The sequence below is a fragment of the Dermochelys coriacea genome, chromosome 9, assembly GCF_009764565.3.
Source record: "Dermochelys coriacea isolate rDerCor1 chromosome 9, rDerCor1.pri.v4, whole genome shotgun sequence".
Lineage (NCBI taxonomy): Eukaryota > Metazoa > Chordata > Testudines > Dermochelyidae > Dermochelys > Dermochelys coriacea.
Window position 1 is genome coordinate 62,146,358 of NC_050076.1, and position 18,669 is coordinate 62,165,026.

The window sequence follows — 18,669 nt, forward strand, 5'->3', positions numbered from 1 at the left end:
AAATTGGCATTACTTTAGCTATCTTCTAGTCATCTGGTACAGAGGCTGATCAAGTGATAGGTTACATGCCATAGTTACTAGTTCTACAGTTCATATTTGAGTTCCTTCAACTCTTGGGTGAGTATTGGTCCAGGTGACATATTAGTGCTTAATTTATCAATCTGTTCCCAAACCTCCTTTATTGAAAGCTGTCAGTGACCAGGAAGTGGGTGGTCGTGCCTCGTGGCTGGAGCAGAAGATAGGCCCAGTGGTTAGAGCAGAAGTTTGTAGCCAGGAATCAGAGCTGAGAGTCAGCGCCAAAGGAGTCAGAGCTGAGGGTCAGGACTGGGTTGCCTGGAGTGAACTAAGGCGGGGGAAGGCTGGGGTCAAGGCAGGAGCAGAGCGGGAACATGGAGCAGGAGCTATGGCAGCCGTGGGTGACTGCTTTGAGCAGCCACTGAACTGCTCCTGTTGCTGGGCTTTAGAGCTGGTCTGCTGACTGCTCCAGCCAGGCCCGCGGCGTAGCCAATCAGGCAGCCTGCTGCTAGGGTTGCCAACTTTCTACTCCCACAAAACCTAACACCTTTGCCCCACCCCTTCTCTGAGGCCCCACCCCCTGCTCATGCCATCCCCCCTCCCTCTATTGCTTGCTCTCCCCACCCTCACTCATTCACTCATTTTCACCAGGCTGGCTCAGGGGGTTTGGGTGTGGGAGGGGGTGAGGGCTCTGGGGTGGGTCCAGAAATGAGGAGTTCATGGTGCAGGAGGGGCTCTGGGCTGGTGCAGGGGGTTGGGGTGTGGGAGGAGGTACGGGCTTTGGGCTGGGATTCGGGTTCCAGAGTGGGGCCAGAAATGAGGAGTTCTGGGTATGGGAGGGGACTCTGGGTTGGGGTGTGGGGGTGTGAGGGTTCCGACTCAGGGTGCAGGCTCTGGGGTGGGGTTGGGGATGAAGCGTTTGGGGTGCAGGAGGATGCTCCAGGCTGGGACCGAGGGGTTAGGAGGGCGGGAGGGGGATTAGGGCTGGGGCAGGGTGCTAGGGCATGGGGTGGATGAGGGTTCTGGTTGGGGGTGCAGGCTCTGGGGTGGAGCTGGGGATGAGCGGTTTGGGGTGCAAGAGGGTGCTCCAGGCTGGAACTGAGGCGTTTGGAGTGCGGAGGGGGATCAGGGTTGAGCAGGATGTTGGGGTGCGAGGGTAGGGTGAAGGCTCTTGCTGGGAGTGTGGGCTCTAGGATGGGGCTGGGGATGAGGGGTTTGCTGTGCAAGAGGGTGCCCTGGGCTGGGATTGAGGGGTTCAGAGGGCGGGAGGGGGATCAGGGCTGGGGAAGGGGGTTGGGGTGCGGGAGGAGGTTCAGGCTACAGGTGGCTTTCCCCTCCGGCTCCTACGCGGTGGCGCAGCCCCGCGCATCTCCCATTGGCTGTGGTTCCTGGCCAATGGGAGCTGCACAGTGGCGTTTGGGACAGGGGCAGCGTGTGGAGCCCCCTTGCTTCCCCTAGGCATAGGAGCCGGAGGGGGGACATGCTGCTGCTTCTGGAGCCATGCAGAGCCACGGCAGGCAGGGAGACTGCCTTAGCCCTGCTGCGCCGCCTACCGGACTTTTAGTGGCTTGGTCAGCACTACCGCCAGGGTCCCTTTTCGACTGGGTGTTCTGGTCAAAAAACGGACACCTGGCCACCCTGCCTACTGCATGCCAGCTGCGTTCGTTAGGTGGCCTTGAGACTGGCTCTGCTGAAGGCCCTGCTTCCTGGCAATAACTGAGCTATCACAGCAGGAATTATTTATAAGGGGAAAGGGTCTGTATCCTTGCGTGCATCTGTGTGTGTGTAGCTCTGAGTATGTGAATGCACATGCAGGTGTGTGTGCATGCAGCTTTGTGTGCATGCTGTGTGTGTACAGTTTTGGCGGGGGTGCACATCAGTTTGTGTTTTTGTGTGTGTGTGTGCATAAGCACTTGTGTCTGTGTGTGTGTTCAAGTTTGTGTGTATGCTGAGTATGTTTCTTTGTGCACAGCTGTATGTTTCCTGGTAACAAAATCTGAGCCAGAGGGTGCTAACTGCCATTGAGCATGGATTTCCCATGGGGAAGGGCCAAAACGGAGTGTGACTTGCATGTCTTCAGCGAGGTGTGGAGGCTCTCATTGCTGTGGGGGGAAGTGAGTTCGATCGACCAAGCTGTGACTCTGTTAGCGGTGCGCTCTGGGCATGTGCCGTTGATCTCTCACCAAGCTTCTCAAGTGTGCATCCCAGACAAGGTGGGCCCAGTGCAACTGCATAGCGAGGGCAGTAAGCACCGGGCTTCTGCAGAATTGGTGAGGCTCCTGGCCACTACCAGCGCTCTGGTCAATCACCCATGGCCCGGGAATGGAAGGGAGACAAGAGGATGGGATCAGCCAGTGTGCTCAGGGCTTCAGCACACACAAGGATGTACCCATGCACTGAGCTGCATAAGGAGAGACTGATTTCAGTGGACGTGGGTACACCACTATCATGCCCTAGAGGCTCTTTAGTGGTTCAGTGGACCTCTCCCGGCTGGGCTCAGGGTCACTTGGTGAATGGTTCTAGTGGTTGTTTCAGGTACCCCAGGCTAACTGACCAGCACACATGTGGCTTCCTGAAGTGGGGCTGGAGCATGACAGGAGCGTCCCTGGCTGTGCTGGCAGCTCATTTGCTGGCTCGCTGGTTGCCACAGGAGGCAGGGCTGTGCCAGCAGGACTGGCTCCAGCACGAAGGCACTGCGGTCACCTTCTGGATACTGAGGTTGGCAACATGCAGGGTTTTCAGGAGGTGAAGAGTTGAGGGGGACACAGCGTACTCCAGGGCACCCGCAGCACCTCACCGTGGCTCCCTGAGCTAACAAGAGCATAGACCCCAGCTGGCAGAGATGAGTGCCATGCCAACAACCCCTCAGCAGCGGCAGGATGGTCTGAGACGCCCGCTAGAGCTCAGTGGAAAGATGGCTGTGTGGGTATGTGGCACCCACTCTCCTGGCCTTACACCAGCGACCGAACCACAGACCTTCGGAGCTCAAAGCCTGAGTCTCACAGCTTGAGCTGCAGAGCCAGGTTGGGAAGCTGGGGCTGGAACAGACACAGGAATAGAGAGGCCCAGTAACACCCCCTGACCAGCAGGCTAGCCCCCGGCAACTCCCCAGAATTCCTGCGGGGTGGCTTTGCAGGACCTTTCTGCTGCATCCCGGCCTGGCCCCAGGCACAATCCCCTCAGGGCACAACTGCGGCTGGGAGGAGGGAGCTGATATGGTTCGCAATGCCCCTGCTCTACAAGGGGAGAGTGGGAGCAGCTGACTCTCCCCGCTGTCCTGGAGCTGGCTCACTGCACAAACTGCTCCAATGCCATTTTATGAGCCATTATTATGTTTCCATAACTGCCGGGGGCCCTTGGCACGCTCAGACAGCTGCACAGCTCTGTGTGCTGCATGCACCAGCGGTGCTCTTCACAGGCAGCTGGCTGGCTAGGGGAGGAAACTGGGCATGTATCCCGGGAACTTTGGTTCTGTGCTGGGCTCATGCGATGAGACTCAGGCTCTCGGGCCTGCCATAGAACAGGGCTGGGAAAGGGGAACATGCTGGGTAAGGGCTAGGAGGGCAGTGCTCTAGCAGCAGGCGGAAGGGCGGGGAGGACTGTCAGGAGGCGTGTGAGGTGTTCCAGCTGCTGGAAGCTGATGGCATGTGGCTGTGTTGTACTTAAGTACTGCACAGGATCTGTTCAGGGGGAATAAGGCAAAATGCCACATTTATAGGTAATACAGGTATCAATCAACACTGTATCATATGCATATGATATATATTACACTTGTGCACTCTCTCACACACACACACAAGCACACTCTGTCTTGTTGTTGTTACCAACTAGTTATTCCCATTAACTTCACAGGCCAGGTGAGTTAGATCAGGAATGGGTGGAGCCGGGCTTCTGCCGATCCGGATTGATGCTCCGATGTTGACAAGACGAGACCCGGGGTCCTCTGCAAGACACCTCACTTTTATAGCAGCTTCCCTCTCATGCAAATCTATATCAGATTCACAAAATCTGTGTCTGTGTCGGTTGGTCTGTGTCTGTTGGTCCTTTGTGCTGCTTCCCTCTGGGTGGTGTCCCAATGCTGCAAAGAGGGTGTTCCCAAAAGAAGGTGCTTGCTTCTAATCCCCAAGGCAGTCAATATGTCTGCTGTTCTGTAGGGAGCCCACTTGACAAGTTTTATTGTTCTTGGGTCTGGATTCCATCCCCTCTCCAACTGTTGCAGCTGTCTGGAGGTTCTTGCCTTCCACACCTTACTCATTCACACCTCATTCATTCAACAGGGCAATTGATTATAAAGTGTGTGGGGAGGAGATCTAATTCTACTCCTAGCAAAAAGACATTTTTCTTCTACCTTAATTATACTATTTTAGGGGCTATAACATTATATCAAGGTTCAATACAAAGTTTCTATATAAGGATCTGTTACAAAGTTGTATGAAAATAGAGGTTATATGTGGATAGGCTTAATACAAGGTTATATGAAGAGACATAATACATAGTCATATTAAAGTTATGTGAAGATGCTTAATGCAGAGATTTATCTACAGCTGTGCCCAGCTGTATCTTTGCCGGGCCCTCCATCATCGACTTGCTGAGCATGGCTGGCTGTCCCTGCCCACTGAGTGCTCGCTCTGCTCCATGCATTCTATGTGCCTCCCCGCCACTCTCCTGCTGCAATGTCTCCTCCTCCAGCTGCCCCACTGCCTCTCCCTCCCCTTCCCTTCCCTCCCCTGCTCCAGAGGAGCTGGAGCTCTGCCTCTCTCCTTCCCAGTGCAGCTGGAGGAAGGCCTGGGCTTGGTGGTTGCTTTCTTCCTCCTGGGCAGTGCAGGAGGGGAGCCCAGAGGAGTGAACGACAGGGCGTGGCCTACAGTTCATGTCTGTCCTCAGCGGTTCTGACAGCTGGGTTAATGCCAGCCACCGTAAGCCCTGACTAATGGGCTAGCAGGAAGATGGCAAAGAGCTTGATAGGAAACTAGATTCAGCAGATCATGCTTGTCCGTTAGGCTGTTGCAACACACCCTGATTCTTTATCAGGCTCATGGTCAGACGGTTTAAAAACCCCAGCGCCAACATCTAACGTGCTCCTCGAGTCAGGCACCACAGGTGGCGTTGTGCTCCAGGAAGCTGTGCCAGAAGAGAGACAGCGATGGGACTGGCAATCAGTCACACCCATGCAGGTTGGGCAGAAGGATAAATTCCACTCAGCAAATGGCTGATAACCTGCCCACGTCACAGCTACACCCTCCGCACCAAGGTCATAACCAGCCCTGAGAGTCGACCCTATGGGTGACCCTCACACGATATCTGAGTAAAGCCAGCGAGGACTCTGGCGTGCTGGGGTGTTATAGGCGGGGGGAGGGATAGCTCAGTGGTTTGAGCATTGGCCTGCTAAACCCAGGGTTGTGAGTTCAATCCTCGAGGGGGCCATTAAGGGATCTGGGGCAAAAATTGGGGATTGGTCCTGCTTTGAGCAGGGGGTTGGACTAGATGACCTCCTGAGGTCCCTTCCAACCCTGATATTCTATGATTCTATGATTGTGCTCCTGCACCAGGAGCAGCAAATGCAGGTGCCAGGAGACAGCTCCACTCCCGCAGCCCACCCAGCTCCTGCAGCAGGAACTGTCCGGAGAACAAGAAGTGGCCATGTAATCCAGGAGCCAGGGGGGCTTGGATGTGGTCACTTCTCCCCATGAGGACATCCCTCAGCCCTAGCATGTTAATGACTGGCTACAATAGTGAGTGTGGGTCAGGCTCATAGTGTGTTTAACTTGCAATTGTCAAAAAGTATCAAAATTTGAGGGAAAATGTAAGAGCAGGCACTGGGGTGAGTGGGGCCCAAGCCCTACCCTCCTCTGCCCCAACCAGGCCAGGAGACTGGGGAAAGGAAGGTCCATCTGTCTCCTGCACTTCTGTTCTGGCAGGCCCCCACTTGAGCCCCACAGCCTCCTTCTGGCCTGGACTAAAGTCAGTTGCAAAGGAAAAGAATTGGCTCTGTGCCCTTGCGTGTGGCTTTATGATGCAGAAAGAGGGCCTGCAAAGGGGTTTGTTTGTCTGCTGCTTGTTCTTTAAGGTATACATTTGGGTCTTGTCTCCCTTGTTTCTTTCTTCTAAAAGGCTCTGTGGCCAGTTGGGGAATTCGTAGGTTGATGATCTCCCAAGGAACTGCAAACTGAGCACTTGAGAGGGGAGGGGGTTTCACTCAGGTTGTTTAAAGCCCTTAAATTTTGCCTGGTTTCGTAAACCTGGTGACCTTAAACTAAATGTGAAGAATTGTACCCCACTCCTGCCAGCTGAGAGCAGAGGGTGCCCCTATGCCAGATCTTTGGGTCTGTGAGACTTCCAGGGAGACCGTGTATCCATGACCTTCCTAGCATAAACACCTGCTTAGACAAATCTCCTGTCAGGCCCTCAGAAGAGCCGGCCGGAGCAAAGCAAGGCACATGCTCATATGCTGCTTCTTTTCCAGTCCTTTTCAAGCCCCAGCCTTACCCAGAAGTGTGCCGGGGAGCAGGCCTAAGATGGATTCTCTGATACTGTCTGTCACTGCTGCTGCCTTTGGATGGACCTTTGGACTTTGGGACCCTGTCCCTTGCTGTATTATCTGTTTGCTTTTATCTGGTTGCGAGGACAGAGGAAGTGAAAAGAATCTGAAAGCTAGCTCTCGGCCTGTTGCTGACAAGGACCTGCTATCTCGCGGGCACAGCTGCAACACTTTCTGGACAGGAGGAGTGGGACTTGGAATCAAAGACTCAGACCTGGGCTCTTCGATTGCACCTGGAAGAAGAAGGCTCCGGACTGCCAAGGAAACATGCCCTCTTCGCACTGGACCACATGGGCCTGGATGCTTCTCCTTTCTGGTATGTTGGTGAGAGTCTTCATTCAGATGGCACCAGCATGGAGAGCTGGGGGGACAAACCATTATTCCCACTGAGCCTGCCTATCTATCTATCTATCTATCTATCTATCTATCTATCTATCTAATCCCCCCTCATCCCCTCAAATATCTAGCCCATGCCTTTCCTTTCACTGCTGTGGGCCGGGACCCATGTGCCTGTCTTGGTATTGAGATCTGAGTTGGAAGTTTAGGGTTAAATAAAGGCAAGTCTCTTTGCTCAGCATCCCAGAGAAAAAAAGTGAGGTTTTCTTCTTAGAAAGGACAATAGTACTGCTAGTTCTTGCCCCCGTCCCCCAGACCTGAAGCAGAGCTCTCTAGCTCCTGCTGGCCCTGGGGGCTTGTCCCTCCTGTGGGCACTGATCTGTGGCCCCTGCATGACAGACTGACTAAAGGACAAACTGTGGGAATATGCAATGGACTTTCCAACCCCAAAGCACTGGTCAGTGCAGCCTGGACTCGTGCAGGGAAGATCAGTGGCCCAGCTGGGCACCTTCACAAGCAGATGGCAAGTGATCTGGGATGTGCTCCGGTGGCCTGCTGTGACTGACATTATGAGAGCAAGAGAGATTAAAATCCCAGCAGCAGCAAACTAAGCCCAGAGTGATTCCGGTTCTGGAAGCAGAGACTCAGTCGATAACTCAGCCAAGAGAGCATCTTGGCATGTGGAATTGGCAGGGTCCGATCCTGTGCTGTGCTGAGCGGCCTCTCTCAGGACCAGCCCCTGAGTAAGCAGCAGAGTGTAGGGAATGGCATCCTCCAGGCAGTCATCCATGTATCTGACCACGAATCTGCAGAATACAGCTGTTGGCCCTGTGCATGGGGCATTCTAGCTTTGTGTGAAGATCTTGGTGAATGGCTAAGCCTGACTCCATTTCAGATCACCTTGGGGTATCACTACAAGGTGGTTTGCCCTCTTTTGCTGTGGATTTGCATGCTTTGATATGTTTGCCTCGCTCTAAAGTTACCTTGGCTCTGAATAGCCTGGCTGCTTACAGGTTGATTTTTGATAACCATTCTTTGATAATACATTCTTGTGAGGATTTGTACCCTAATTTGACCAATCTGTGGGCACGCTCTGAACCTTAACCTCATACTAACGTTTTTGTCCAGTAATGTCCAGGTATGTTGGCAACAAGAGGAAAGCCAAGGAAAGTGTGGGCCCCTTACTGAATGAGGGAGGCAAGCTAGTGACAGAGGATGTGGAAAAAGCTAATGTACTCAATGCTTTTTTTGCCTCTGTTTTCACTAACAAGGTCAGCTCCCAGACTGCTGTGCTGGGCATCACAAAATGGGGAAGAGATGGCCAGCCCTCTGTAGAGATAGAGGTGGTTAGGGACTATTTAGAAAAGCTGGACGTGCACAAGTCCATGGGGCCGGACGAATTGCATCCGAGAGTGCTGAAGGAATTGGCGGCTGTGATTGCAGAGCCCTTGGCCTTTATCTTTGAAAACTCGTGGCGAACGGGGGAAGTCCCGGATGACTGGAAAAAGGCTAATGTAGTGCCCATCTTTAAAAAAGGGAAGAAGGAGGATCCTGGGAACTACAGGCCAGTCAGCCTCACCTCAGTCCCTGGAAAAATCATGGAGCAGGTCCTCAAAGAATCAATCCTGAAGCACTTAGAGGAGAGGAAAGTGATCAGGAACAGTCAGCATGGATTCACCAAGGGAAGGTCATGCCTGACTAATCTAATCGCCTTTTATGATGAGATTACTGGTTCTGTGGATGAAGGGAAAGCAGTGGATGTATTGTTTCTTGACTTTAGCAAAGCTTTTGACACGGTCTCCCACAGCATTCTTGTCAGCAAGTTAAGGAAGTATGGGCCGGATGAATGCACTATAAGGTGGGTAGAAAGCTGGCTAGATTGTCGGGCTCAACGGGTAGTGATCAATGGCTCCATGTCTAGTTGGCAGCTGGTGTCAAGTGGAGTGCCCCAGGGGTCGGTCCTGGGGCCCGTTTTGTTCAATATCTTCATAAATGATCTGGAGGATGGTGTGGATTGCACTCTCAGCAAATTTGCGGATGATACTAAACTGGGAGGAGTGGTAGATACGCTGGAGGGGAGGGATAGGATACAGAAGGACCTAGACAAATTGGAGGATTGGGCCAAAAGAAATCTAATGAGGTTCAATAAGGATAAGTGCAGGGTCCTGCACTTAGGATGGAAGAATCCAATGCACCGCTACAGACTAGGGACCGAATGGCTCGGCAGCAGTTCTGCGGAAAAGGACCTAGGGGTGACAGTGGACGAGAAGCTGGATATGAGTCAGCAGTGTGCCCTTGTTGCCAAGAAGGCCAATGGCATTTTGGGATGTATAAGTAGGGGCATAGCGAGCAGATCGAGGGACGTGATCGTTCCCCTCTATTCGACACTGGTGAGGCCTCATCTGGAGTACTGTGTCCAGTTTTGGGCCCCACACTACAAGAAGGATGTGGATAAATTGGAAAGAGTACAGCGAAGGGCAACAAAAATGATTAGGGGTCTAGAGCACATGACTTATGAGGAGAGGCTGAGGGAGCTGGGATTGTTTAGTCTGCAGAAGAGAAGAATGAGGGGGGATTTGATAGCTGCTTTCAACTACCTGAAAGGGGGTTTCAAAGAGGATGGCTCTAGACTGTTCTCAATGGTAGCAGATGACAGAACGAGGAGTAATGGTCTCAAGTTGCAATGGGGGAGGTTTAGATTGGATATTAGGAAAAACTTTTTCACTAAGAGGGTGGTGAAACACTGGAATGCGTTACCTAGGGAGGTGGTAGAATCTCCTTCCTTAGAGGTTTTTAAGGTCAGGCTTGACAAAGCCCTGGCTAGGATGATTTAACTGGGACTTGGTCCTGCTTTGAGCAGGGGGTTGGACTAGATGACCTTCTGGGGTCCCTTCCAACCCTGATATTCTATGATTCTATGATTCTATGATTCTAATTTCCTTAGTTTTTTAATGGCTCAAGCATCCACCAGAAGGGAGCCCTGTTCCAGCAGTCTCTAGGGGGACCACGGTACAGGGGGGGAATGCTCCAGGCAGGGTCTGCTGGTCAGCAAGTCCCCACTAATCGCAGTCCCTGCCCATCCTCCCATGATGCTGAAGATCTACCTAGCTCATAGGCTCATTGATTCCAAAGCCAGAAGGGTCCATTGTGATCGTCTAGTCTAGGGGTGGGCAAACTTTTTGGCCCGAGGGCCACATCTGGGTATGGAACTTGTGTGGCAGGCCATGAATGCTCACAAAATTGAGGGTTGGGTGTGGGAGGGGTTGAGGGCTCTGGCTGGGGGTGCAGGCCAATGGGAGTTGCAGGGGCGGTGTGGGGATCCCCCGGCTGCTCCTCCGCGTAGGAGCTAGACATGCTGCTGCTTCCGGGAGCTGCATGGAGCCACGGCATGCACGGAGTGGGGCAAGCCCCTGACCCCGCTCCTCACCTGAAGCGCCAGAGCAGGGCAAGCCCCAGACCGCCGTCCCCAGCAGGAGCTCAAGGGCCAGATTAAAATGTCTGAAGGGCCAGATGCGGCCCCCTGGGCTGTAGTTTGCCCACCTCTTATCTAGCCTGACCCCCCCCCACCCCTGTATAACGGAGGCCAGAGAACTGCCCCCAAATAATTCTCAGATTGGATCTTTTAAAAACACATCCAATCTTGATTTAAAAATTGTCAGTGATGGAGAATCCACTACAACCCTTGCTAAATTGTTCCAGTGGTTAATACTCTCACAGATAAAAATGTATGTCTTATTTCCCATCTGAATTTGTCTAGTTTCAGCTTCCAGCTGCTGGATCGTGGTATAACTTTCTCCGCTAGATTGATTTCTTCCCCATGGACATACTTATATACTGGGATCAAGTTACCTCTTAACCTTCGCTTTGTTAAGCTAAATAGATCAAGCCCCTTCACTGTAAGGCAGGTTTTCTAATCCTTTAATTGTTCTTATGGCTCTTGGTTGACCCCTCTCCAGTTTATCAACATCATTCTTGAGTTGTGGACACCAGAATTGAACATAGGATTCCAGCAGCGGTCGCACCAGTGCCCAACACAGAGGTAAAATAACTTTTCAGCTCTGACTCGAGATTCCCTTTTTATGCATTTCAGGAATGCATTCGCTTTTTTGGTCACCCTGTAGCACTGGGAGCTCATGTTCAACTGATTATCCACCCCCTGAAATATTTTTCACGGTCACTGCTTCCCAGGATAGAGTCCCCCATCCTCTACGTGTGGTCTGCATTCTTTGGACACATTTATGTTTAGCTATAGTAAATAGTACACAGCGACTGCCTGGCCTCCTCTCTATCCCCCACCCTCCAGATAGACAGCGGGTGCCCGGCCTCCTCTCTGTTCCCCACCTCCCCAAGACACAGCGAGTGCCAGCCTCCTCTCTGCTCCCCCTCCCCCGATACACAGCAAATGCTGGGCTCCTCTCTGCTCCCCCCTTCCCCGATACACACCGAATGCCCAGCCTCCTCTCTGGCCTCCTCTCTGCTCCCGCCCCCAAATACACAGCGAGTGCCTGGCCTCCTCTCTGCTTCCCCCTCCCCTGATGCAAGGGGAGAGCCTGTCTTTTCTGGGAAAAGAGATGAAGTTGGCTGAGGTGGGCGTGAGCTGCTGTAAAAGGTGATTTTAGATGGAATAGCCCTTGTTTGACAGTGTCAAGGTGGTAAAACTGTCATGCCAGGCGCTGGGAATTCAAATGGAGCTGAGAGAGGTGGCGATGTCAGCTAGATTCCTCCCTCTGGCTTGGTCTGGTCAGGACATCTCTCAGGAGCAGGATGATCAAGGCCCAGGGTCCCAGGAAACGGGGGTGGGGGTGGTATGATGGTGAAGCTTGTTTCAGTAGCCTCCATCTGTTCTTCCTCTTCTGTCTGTTTGTTCTGTCTTTCCCCCAAAAATGTTCTTTCTTTAAGGACCCACACAGGGAAGGGTGGGCGGAATGGTTCAGCCCCTCATTATTTTCTCCACCAATTAGGCCTAATATCCAACATCCCAATTTTGGCTCCACATCATCATCTGCTTTTACTTAGTATCATTTCAGCAGTCCTTGGATGACATCAACGTGGCCTGTTTGGTTCTGACTAACCCAGTGTCTCTGCGGTTCTCTTGCACCTGTTCATAACGTTCTTTGTTGAAACTAACTTGACCTAGTTTCCATGATAAATTCCTAAGCAGGGAAAAGTTACAGCCCAAGTGTTACAACCATCCACTCTGCTCCCCCAGTACATGGAGCATGACCTGACTCCACTCTGTTCCCCTTCCCATCTACACCGCCCACAAGCTCTCCAGATTTCTGCACCTTGCTCTGACTCCTCCAGTTCTGATCTCCAGCGCAGGCACCTCTCTTGGGGCTGAGGTGCTTGTGGTTCCTTTGGATGCAGGAAAACGTATTTATTGGAAACCTTGAATGTGTCCAGAATCCCTGTTTGCAATCAGTCTCTTTCTCACAGCTGCAAACACCTTCATGCTCTCTGGCTGATTCCAGGAACTCTCTCTCACAATCCTGGTGCTCTCCTGCTCATGTTTAGAGGGTGAGACACTGCACGGTTTTTATCTGATGTACAGTTTTGTGTTGTTGAAGCCGAGTCTTGCTCTCTAGGGATCAAATCTATGCGTTCCAGAACTGCTGGGAAAGCCATACGACTCACAGAGCTCGCGCCTCATAATTGCCAGCTGGACAATGACATAGAAACACAACACAGCTGGGGAGAAGTGCTCCTTGGAAGAACATCTTCAAACTATTCCTTGAGATCCCCTGGAAAGGGGAGTGGAAGGATCCCCCGTGTGGGGGACATCTCCAATCCCCCAGCCCCCAAAACCAGTATCATTACCTAAACCTTGGCTCTTCTGTATCCCATGAGATACGTTTCTCTCTGCCCCATCTTCCTGCCTGTGGACAGGTGCTGTCCCAGGGCGCTCCTCAGATCCTGCAGGCTCCCTGCCTTACTTTATATCTCAGTTCCAAGAATAATACCTTAAACCCAGAATCTGTAAGAACACTATTCCCCTTTCTTAGGGTATGTCTACACTACCCACATTACAGTGAGGCCACAGCAGCACTGCCACGGCCGCGCGGTGACGTAGGCAGTGTAGACACGCTTTATCGGTGGGGGAGAGCTCTCCCAGCAATTAAAAAACCTCCCTAAACAAGTGGTGGTAGCTTTATTGCCAGGAACATGACTCTCGGCGATAAAGCATCGTCTATACTGGCGCTTTTTGTTTGTCGCTCAGGGGGGTGTTTTTTCACACCCCTGAACAACAAAAGTTTTAGTTCTGAAAGTGGCAGTGTAGACAGTGTAGAACCTTAGACTCATAGGTTCCACGGCCAGAAGGGACCAATGTGACCTAGTCTGATCTCCTGACTTGTACAGGCCAGAGACCTGCCCCACAATAATCCCTAGGGCAGAGCTTTCAGAAACACAGGTTTCAGAGTAGCAGCCATGTTAGTCTGTATCTGCAAAAAGAACAGGAGTACTTGTGGCACCTTAGAGACTGTCATAAATATAAAGGGAAGGGTAACCACCTTTCTATATACAGTGCTATAAAATCCCTCCTGGCCAGAGGCAACATACTGTTACCTGTAAAGGGTTAAGAAACTCAGCTAACCTGGCTGGCACCTACCCCAAAGGACCAATAAGGGAACACGATACCTTCAAATTGGGGGCGGGGGGGAAGGAAGGCTTTTGTTTGTGGTCTTTGTTTACATGTTTGTTCTCTCTTGGGGCTGAGAGAGGCCAGACAGAAATCCATCTTCTCCAACCCATCCTAATCCAAGTCTGCAATATTGCAACCAGTATAGGCAAGGCAGATTAGTTTATTTTATGTGAATTTTCCCTGTGTTAAGAGGGAGGTTTATTCCTGTTTTCTGTAAACTTTAAGGTTTTGCCCAGAGGGGGATCCTCTGTGTTTTGAATCTGATTACCCTGTAAAGTATTCTCCCTCCTGATTTTACAGAGGTGATTCTTTACCTTTTTTTTCATTAAAATTCTTCTTTTAAGAACCTGATTGATTTTTCATTGTTCTTAAGATCCAAGGGTTTGGGTCTGTGTTCACCTGTACAAATTGGTGAGGATTATTATCAAGCCTTCTCCAGGAAAGGGCTTGAGGGGATATTTTGGGGAAAGTAATCTCCAAGTGGTCTTTTTCCCTGTTCTTTGTTTAAAACAGTTGGTGGTGACACCATACTGTTCAAGGACAAGGCAAAGTTTGTACCTTGGGGAAGTTTTTAACCTAAGCTGGTAAGAATAAGCTTAGGGGGTCTTTCATGCAGGTCCCCACATCTGTACCCTAGAGTTCAGAGTGGGGAAGGATTTTCTTTTTTCGTGGTTTGGGTTCTGTAGTTTCTGCATCAGAGTGTTGCTCTTTTAAGACTTCTGAAAGCATGCTACACACCCTGTCCTGATCAGATTTTGGAAGGCACTTCAGATTCTTAAATCTTGGATCGGGTGCTGTAGCTATCTTTAGAAATCTCACATTGGTACCTTCTTTGCATTTTGTGAAATCTGCAGTGAAAGTGTTCTTAAAACAAAACTGGGCCATCATCAGTGTTCCCTCTAATTTTTCCCATGCATATGTGGAATGAATTTTGTTATGTGCACCAATATGGAGGTGATGTGACACATCACCTCCATATTGGTGCACATAACAAAATTCATGTGGTGTGGGTGGAGCCAAGAGGTTCGGAGTGTGGGAGTGAGGCTCAGGCTGGGGCAGATGATTGAGGTGCGGGGGTGTATGTGTGAGGGCTCTGGGGTGGGGCTAAGCATAAGCTTTCATGCATAAACTATGCATCCGATGAAGTGGGCTGTAGCCCATGAAAGCTTATGCTCAAATAAATTTGTTAGTCTCTAAGGTGCCACAAATCCTCCTGTTCTTTTTTTAGAAACACAGCCAGTCTGGATTTAAAAATGTTCAGTGATGGAGACTCCATCGTGACCCTTGGTGAATTGTTCCAATGGTTAATTACTCTCCATGTTAAAATTTACACCTTGTGCCTCTCCTCCCCCACCCCCAGCCCAGGTGCTGCTGTGGGAAGAGAGAGCTGGGGGGGAGTCCTCTCTCCCTGCCGTAGCCCCCGGGTAGCTGCACTCCAAACCCCGCATCCCCGGCCTGCATCCCCAGCCGGAGCCCTCACCTTCCCCCGCACCCAACCCTCTGCCCCAGCCTTGAGCCCCTCATCCCCAGCCCCACCCCAGAGCCCTCACACCCCAATCCTCTGCCCCAGCCTGAGCCTCACTCCCACACTCCGAACCCCTTGGCTCCATCCACACCACATGAATTTTGTTATGTGCACCAATATGGAGGTGATGTGTCACATCACCTCCATATTGGTGCACATAACAAAATTCATTCCGCATATGCATGGGAAAAATTAGAGGGAACACTGATGATGGCCCAGTTTTGTTTTAAGAACACTTTCACTGCAGATTTCACAAAATGCAAAGAAGGTACCAATGTGAGATTTCTAAAGATAGCTACAGCACCCGATCCAAGATTTAAGAATTTGAAGTGCCTTCCAAAATCTGGTGAGGACAGTGTTTGTAGCATGCTTTCAGAAGTCTTAAAAGAGCAACACTCTGATACAGAAACTACAGAACCCGAACCACCAAAAAAGAAAATCAACCTTCTGCTGGTGGCATCTGACTCAGATAATGAAACATGCATCAATCCACATTGCTTTGGATCATTATCAAGCAGAACCCGTCATCAGCATGGACGTATGTCCCCGGGAATGGTGGTTGAAGCATGAAGGGACATATGAATCTTTAGTGCAACTGGCACATAAATACCTTGCCATGCCGGCTTCAACAGTGTCATGAGAATGACTGTTCACACTTTCAGTGGACATTGTAAACAAGAAGCAGGCAGCATTAGCGCCTGCAAATGTAAACAAACTAGTAGACAAACTTGTTTGTCTGAGCGATTGACTGAACAAGAAGTAGGAATGAGTGGACTTGTAGGCTCTAAAGTTTTACATTGTTTTTGAATGCGGGTGGTTTTTTTACATAATTCTACATTTGTAAGTTGCACTTTCATGACAAAGAGATTGCACTTCTGCACTTGTTTGAGGTGAATTGAAAAATACTATTTCTTTTGTTTATTATTTTTAGAGTGCAAAAATTTGTAATAAAAAATAAATATGAAGTGAGCACTGTACACTTTGTATTCTGTGTTGTACTTGAAATCAATATATTTGAAAATGTAGAAAACAACCAAAAATATTTAAATAAATGGTATTCTATTAATTTTTTTAATCGTGCGATTAATTGCGATTAATGTTTTTAATCTCTTGACGGCCCTAGTATACACACATGCACCACACAGACACCCCCCCACACACACACTGTGTGTGAACCTACCCCATGTATCTAGTTCACTTACAGTCAGCAAAGTCTGAACATTTCACCCTGATGCTAAAATATTTAAGCGAGTTGGAGTCTAACTTGGTCATGTCCAACAGAAAGCAATCTGTTGCCGAGGTGAGTCTGGGTGCCACACTACTATCGAAACCCGGCCCTAGGATGTGCTCTGTCCCAGGTACTGCCTCCTGCTCAGGCCACAGCTCTGTTCCGCTTGGGTTGAGCAAATCATTGATTTGGGGGTTTCGTGGCTGAACAGGAAAAAAAACCTTGGGTCAGTGAGAACTGGTTTCTTGACTAAATGAAAACCAGGTTGAATGAAGCATTTCAAACGTCGCTTTGAATTGATATTGTTAAAACAGACTAAGTCAACATTTCCAAAATGTTTCTTTTTGGGGCTGAAACAACTGGCTGAATTCAACGCAAATTCTTGAACAAGTTCAGGACATGAAACATGCATTTTTAAGTGAATTTGCTATTTGCTGAATGCTGGGCACCAGGCTTGCGTTCTGCTTTAGGGCAGGGGAGCGAACAAAGCCTCTGCTTCTGCTCTTCTGCAGGAGGCAGTGGTAGAGAATGATCACATGCCAGGCCAGTCCTGAGTTTGAGTGTCACCAACCCAAGCACTCAAAAACTTGGAGTCAGGAAATCATGAGATTGGCTGAAAAGTCATGAGATTTAAAACAATAATACATGTAAACCTCCTGGTTTCTGAGCCTTCCAGCTGCACTCGGCCAACGATGTCTGGCTTCTCTCCACAACCACATGGGCTGGGAACATACTATATTTTACAAAGCTAAGATTCTCCGAACTCACAGGACTACAGGAGCTGAAGCTTTAGGAAAAGCATCAACTATCACCAGCGTTTGCAGCACAGGCTTTGTACTGTCTCCAGGCTGGGGGAAGTCTTCCTCACAACCAGGCTCTTTGTTGTGTACTAGTGTGACATGGAGATAGGCCCTGCTTCTTGGCTCTGGGCCCCATAAGCCCACTGCTAGAACACTGGCATCTTCCTTGTCTCTGCATGGCCTTCTGAGCAGCCGTGCTTTGTGGAGGAAGAGAGGTCTGGGCTCACAGCGCTGGGGCTTACGGGGCACCAGGAACACATGGCAGGGAATGAGGAGGAGGGATTTCAGTGGTTCAGGGAGAGGGGTGCATCCTAGCAGCTGTTGATGTGGTTCTCTCCCTTGCTCCTAGGCTGTGCTATGGGATGGCCGAAGCAAAGCAGCTCTGCCAGGAGTGACATCAGAGACTGCACTACATCCCCTCCGGTGAGATCCTCCCGCGCCTGACTGCACCCCCCCCCCACTAGCCAGAGTCTCTTGGGCCCAGGCCTTCTCCCTCCTCTCCGCCCTTCTCTGCTTCCAGCCTTCTCCCTGCTTCTCAGTGCAAGGCAAGGGATCCACATACCCTGGCAGGGTAGCCAAAGGGCAGCCAGCCAGGGCCTGAACAGAAAGCCGAGCCCCCCATAACACAGGGGCACCTCCCTGTCTTTCTGAAGACTGTCTCTGTCCTGTTCTGTGCTCAGCTCTGAGCCCCAGAGCCCCGAGTGCAGGCAATACACGTCAGAGGGTCCATGCGCTGCCAGGGCCGTCTGTTATGAGCCCCAGGGAGCAGCCAGCCAGCCCTTGGGTGGTTTCAATGACATGCTGCCCTGCCTGGCAGCACACAGGAGTAGAGTGGTCAGCACAGCTGCACGTCCTCACTACTCCTGCTCTCCATGCCAGCAGTGCAGGGCCCCCACGGAAGGCCAGGAGGGCAGAGGGCTGCTCCGGGAATCAGCCCCTCATTAGTGTGTTTCTCTGTGACCTCAGTTCCTGCCCCCCACGGCGACGGACACGAGTGCACAGCTAAATGCCCTGCGCCAGCGCATGCAGTTCTATAACATCAGTGCCTACATCATCCCAGCCACCGATGCACATATGGTAAGGCTCAGGCTGCCAGTCTCAAGGACTCTGTCCTGCCCTAGGGTCTCCCCCACCCTCCATGCCCCAGGGCAGGGGCCCCAGCATTTGCTGCACCCTGAGCGGGAATTGGCACCCTTTGCAGAGTGCCTGCCTGCGGCTCAGGCCCTCAGTGCCTGTCCCTGGGAGCATAGCTGTTTGGCCCAGCACTTCTGGGCCAAACACCAGCTCTTTTCCCCTGCCTGGATCCTGTCCCCCTTGGTGCACAGCCCCTGCCCCCCAGACACCATGAGCCTTGCTAGTGGGAGGAGCTGTAGGGCAGAGTCCCACTGGGCAGCTGGTGTCTGCCAGTCTCCAGGCTGTTCAACGCCCTCATCCCTGGGCAGCAGCACTGTGCTGGGTGTTGAGTGGCTTGGGGGGCAAGTGTGTGCTGTGATAGCGTGTCTCTGCGTGGGGGGAGGCAGACGTCCGTTGCGATGGCATGTCTCTGCGTGGGGGGTGGGGATAGACGTGCACTGGGATGATGTGTCT

The 18,669-nt window shown here is 51.3% G+C and overlaps 1 protein-coding gene across 1 annotated transcript; it reads left to right on the forward strand.

The window, feature by feature from the left end:
• Nucleotides 1-6,641: 6,641 nt before the first annotated feature.
• On the forward strand, nt 6,642-18,430 carry XPNPEP2 (X-prolyl aminopeptidase 2). The gene is made up of 4 exons (XM_043491547.1): nt 6,642-6,869; nt 17,432-17,505; nt 18,049-18,159; nt 18,422-18,430. Exons 1-4 carry the CDS (start codon nt 6,821-6,823, stop codon nt 18,428-18,430), a joined length of 243 nt encoding a protein of 80 aa, XP_043347482.1. The 5' UTR covers nt 6,642-6,820.
• The last annotated feature ends 239 nt before the right edge of the window (nt 18,431-18,669 follow it).